General features: G+C 58.8%; 1 protein-coding gene across 1 annotated transcript; it reads right to left on the bottom strand.

The window, feature by feature from the left end:
- Positions 1-5: 5 nt before the first annotated feature.
- On the bottom strand, positions 6-3,703 carry LOC124233179 (DNA dC->dU-editing enzyme APOBEC-3G-like; the record flags this gene model as incomplete). Its single annotated transcript, XM_046650332.1, has 4 exons — positions 3,549-3,703; positions 2,527-2,671; positions 498-786; positions 6-73 (listed from the first exon to the last, which is right to left on the bottom strand). Coding segments are annotated over exons 1-4 (513 nt in total), but the record flags the coding sequence as incomplete, so codon positions are not given.
- Between the last annotated feature and the right edge of the window lie 868 nt (positions 3,704-4,571).

Raw genomic sequence — 4,571 nt, 5'->3', positions numbered from 1 at the left:
GCATCCAGCTCATCCCAGGGCTGGAAGGGTCTTCCCTGGTGGTCTACAAAGGTCTTCCAGCAGTGCTCAAACTCTGAAGGGACAGGGGACATGAGGCTGAGACCCACCTGGGAGGGGGGAGGGCCAGAGTCTGGCTGACTCTTAGGGACAGTATTCCCCATCAATTTCACTGCCCTCTTTTCTCTATTCTCCCAGGGGACTTAGCCCTCAAACTCTTTCTTCCAACTGGAAGCTGAGCCAGCCCAATTCTCCTCCTTTCTGCAAGCCCCCACGTCCTTCTTGCACCTCCACCCAACCTCCCTTCCCTCCCCATGACCACCTCGCCTCCCTGAACTCTCCCTTCCACTAGGCCCACAGTCCTTTCCAGAGTCTAGCATCACCCCTGCAAGCCACAAAGGCTCCTCCCCCAGGGTTTTGCATCCTGCACGTCCCTTTCTACTAACTTTCTGCAGACTTCTCCCTGCCCCTGGCCCCATCCCCAGGACAGGAGTGCCGACCTTCTAAGGCCATAATGGCGATTTGGGCCCCAGCCGCCTGTAGGGTGTGCAGTCCCTCCTCGTAGTCTCCATATTTTCTCTTGGTGTAGATGCGGGAAGCGAAGATGCGCAGGCTCAGGTGGCTGTTCTCCCACAGAAACTCAGCCAATCTCTGAGCACACACAGCACAGGGGCTCCAGGAGATGAAACAGGTGACCCTGTAGCACAGCTTCTGGTCCAGGTTCCAAGAAGAGATCAGGTCCAGGAAGCGCATCTCTGCGTGGCGACGTGTCCTGGACATGTAGGCACCCTGAGCAGAGAAGAGTAAGAAAGTGTTCTGTCATTTGCTGTGAACAGGGGGTGGTCAGTCAAGGGGAGCAAGGGGAGGCACTGGCCTCCAGCACTAAATTAGAGGGGCGGGGGCCCACCTCAGCGTCAAGATGAATCAGATTTCCATGCAGTGTTTACATGATCAAACACAATGCAACACTCCGTGATGAACACACATCCCCACTTTACACAGGGCTGGCTTGGTAGCGCTGCCTGCATTTCAGCTCAGCTCTCTGTGGATCCGCACAGCACTGACACTGACCAGCCTTTTATTTCTCCTTCCCAAAGCCCCAGAGCACAGCTGTATTTGCTAGTTGTAAGTCCTTCTAGTTCTTCAATGTGAACCGACACCATATCACAGCTGACGGATGGTGCTGTGGTTCTTCAACCGGGAAACCATCCTGGGTCGGCGAAGCAGACCGTGCCGAGCTTTAACCACTGGGCCCTCAGGGCTGGCCCTGATCAGCCTTCATATACATAGTCCATGTTCCTTCATCATGGAACGGGCGTTAATTTTGATTCTTAAGCTGTTGCATTAAAATAGGGCTCGCCCCGAGGCCGAACGGTAAGGCTGGGCACACTCGGCTTCAGCGGCCCGGGTTCGAGTCCTGGGTGTGGACCTCTACCCCTCGTCAGTGGCCGTGCTGTCCAGGTGTTCTACATACAAGATAGAGGAAGACTGGCACAGGTGTTAGCTGAGGGCCAATTGTCCTCATCAAAAGACAAAAGAAAATCGGAGGCATCTTGATAACTGAGTTTGTGGAGCACCTGGGCTGGGTGCTGAGGTAAGTGCCTGCAGGAGCCTCACCTCGTCCTGCCCTGCGGGGAGGAGATGACGAGCTGGTGGAGGCAGCGGGGAGGCCAGGTGACACCAGGGTCATGGACCTGATGCCATGGACGTGGGTGCTTCCTCCATGGAGGGATCCACCCGCTCTCTGTCTACTCCCCTCCCCCGCCCCCAGCTGTGCACCAAAACTTCTCCAAGCTTCTGCTCTGGGCTCCACCCTGTGCTGAGCCCAAGGGTGGTCAGGTCCTCACTGTGCAAAGAGGAGCAGGGCAAAGGGCACCAAGGGGAGAGGTGCCTGGGGCACAGGATGAATGTCATTGCTGGGCTCACAGGATGGTGGAGTTTCGCCCAAACTGCAGAGTGGCAGATTCTCAAACAGGAACCAAGAAGAAGTCAGGCAGGCGGTGCTCGTGCAGAGACCTTGGGCGGGAGTGTGATGGGTACCCGAGGGCCGACGGGGCGTGCCTGGGCTCAGAACAGCCGGCCTTGCAGTGGGGTGAGCAGCACCCTTGCCAGGATCTCCTAAGTAATGGGCAGGGGTCTTGCCAGGCCCCCCGGGAGTGCCCTGAGGCAGCACTGGGAGCCAAAAGAACGTGCACTCTCAGACCAGAGGCTGCCCCAGGACCCTTGTCCAGACCGCTTTCCCTCTGTCCAGACAGATCCTCACAGGCACAGCAGGAGGGGTTGCTGGAGCCTGGGGTGACACTGGGCTGGAGGTGCCACCCTGGGACACTGTGACTAGTTTCTGCCGTGTGGCTCAAAGCTGCCAATCCCAGCAGAAACGGACCCCACCTGACCCCTGGTGGAGCTGCAGCAGCTGTGGGGACGAATTGGGGAGAGCTCTGTGGGACACCCTGTGAGCCAAGAAGCTTCTCCCTTGAGGGTCCCAGGACTGGGAGGTCCCACCAGCTGCAGTCAGGCTGGGTCAGTCACCTTGTTGCACAGGAAGCCCTTGTCCCGGCCTGGCGGGACCCTGGAGTCGCCATCCAGCAGCTCCACCTCATAGCACAGGTAGGTCTCCTTTGGCCAAACCACATTGTTGAAGTTCTTGGTGAAGGTGTCTTCATCCATGAGGCGTCTGGGGCAAAGGTGAAAGAAACCCAAAGACGTGGGGCTCCCTCAGGGACCACTCAGTGCTCTTCGCTCCCCCCACACCTCTTCCCCCTCCACCCTGAGCTCCTTCCCGTGCCCCGACATCACAGCCACACCCATGGAGGACCGGCTACCAGTCACTTTCCTCGAGCCACCAGGCCTCCCTTTCTGTTACCTTCTGGGGACCCCTGGGGACATCAGCCCTGCCCTTCAGTCAGGGTCTCCCCCAGGAGCAGTGCAGGGGCTCAGCGCCTCTGATGTGGTCCTCTCCCTCTGCCTGGAGTAGCCGGGTCACCTCTCCTGGCCTCACCCTCCAGCGCTGTCCCTACTGACCCACTCCCCTGCTCGAAGCGGACCCACTGGGGATTTTTCCTCTTGTCTTCACGGTTAACCTGAGCCACATGCTGCGTTGGTGCTACACCTAGTCCAGAGTGGGACCATGGGGGGAAGGGAATGCCAGAGACTATGCTCCTCACAGAATCATGGGATGTTTTTCTACCTGTGGGAATCATGTGTGTCCTTGACAAAAACCAAATCCTAAAGCAGAAAGTGACCTCCGAACCCACAGTTCAGAGGTGATGCCTAAGCAGAAATGATAGATTTCAGAGGGGATTGGAGGAAGAGGAGGAACGGGGACCAGCAAGGAGGAGTCCCCAGGAGCCTGGGGGATGCAGGCTGGACAAGCAGACTGGGCATCAGCTGAGGGGTCACAGCTGGACCCAAGGCGGGCCAGCAGGAGACAGACAGAGAAGAGGAGGAGGCCCCGGGGGTCTGGAGGAGCCCTGAGGGGAGGAGGCGAGTCCCCATCAGCGAACCCAGAGGAGGGGTCTCCGGAGCAGGAGTGCTGGGGGGATGGGTGGTACCTGCCCTCCATGTCTCAGTCCCTTCAGTGCCCTTGGCTCTGCGTCCTCTGCTCCTCTGCCTGCTACAGTGGGTGTCCTCCTCCTGGGATGCTCTTGAGGAACCCAGGAGCCTTATATACCATCAAAGCACTTCCATGGAAGCTGCTGAGTGTGTGATGCTGGGCCCCACCTCTTCCTGAGCTCAGGCCGTTCATGCCACCCACAGGAATAGCACAGAAGAAGGAACTTCTCTGTCCCAATGTCACACTCGAAGCCCTCGCTGACGTTTAGGTTTTGATTTCTCTGTTCTGACCACAGCCCTACCTCAATGCCTCCTGGACTGACCAGGAGCTAATGAGGTCTGGGGAGGGAGTGGTCCCTGGGCAGCAGAGACCAGCAAGGCAGGAGATGAGAGGACAGGTGTGCATACCCTGAGGAAGGCCCTGGTGCAGGACACAGAGCCCCAGCGGGCAGGCTCTAGGGTGCCCATCCTGAATCTCCCACAGCAGCAGCACAGGGCGAGGCCTGGTCCAGGCTCTCTGGTGCCTGCTGGGTGGAAGGGCCAGGGGGAAGCCAGTGGGGAGGGAAGAATCTGAAAGACAGGCAGCCAGCTTTCACCCCTCCTGCTGGAAAGAAAGGGGACCGCTGTGTGCTAAGAACTCCCTAGGAGCTGGCCAGATAAGGACAGCAAGTGGAGACGGAGGCTTCACTGCCTCCCTGGTTGCACGGAAGAAAAAACGACAGCTCCCAGAGTGGACCGCCCAATCATGACCACACAGGGTGCAGATGGATGCAGGATGGCCACCCGCCTGAGAAAGGGCCCCACCTGTGCTCCTTTCTGTCCACCTCACGCCCTGAGGAAAGGGGGCAATTTGTACTCCAGCCCCAGGTGTGAACCTCAGCCCTAGCCGGCCGTCTTTTTCCCTGAGGGGCTGCCCCTCTGTCCCACGGACTCCTCCACCCTGGCTCTGCTCAGAGCACCCTGTCCTGACCTGGTGCTCACTCTTAGGGGAGGTGCCCCTCCTGGGAGAGCTGGACCAGCCC

This window comes from Equus quagga, unplaced genomic scaffold (genome assembly GCF_021613505.1).
Source record: "Equus quagga isolate Etosha38 unplaced genomic scaffold, UCLA_HA_Equagga_1.0 156525_RagTag, whole genome shotgun sequence".
Classification (NCBI taxonomy): Eukaryota; Metazoa; Chordata; class Mammalia; order Perissodactyla; family Equidae; genus Equus; species Equus quagga.
The sequence above is the reverse complement of the archived record's forward strand: the minus strand, read 5'-3'. Positions and strand labels throughout refer to the sequence as shown.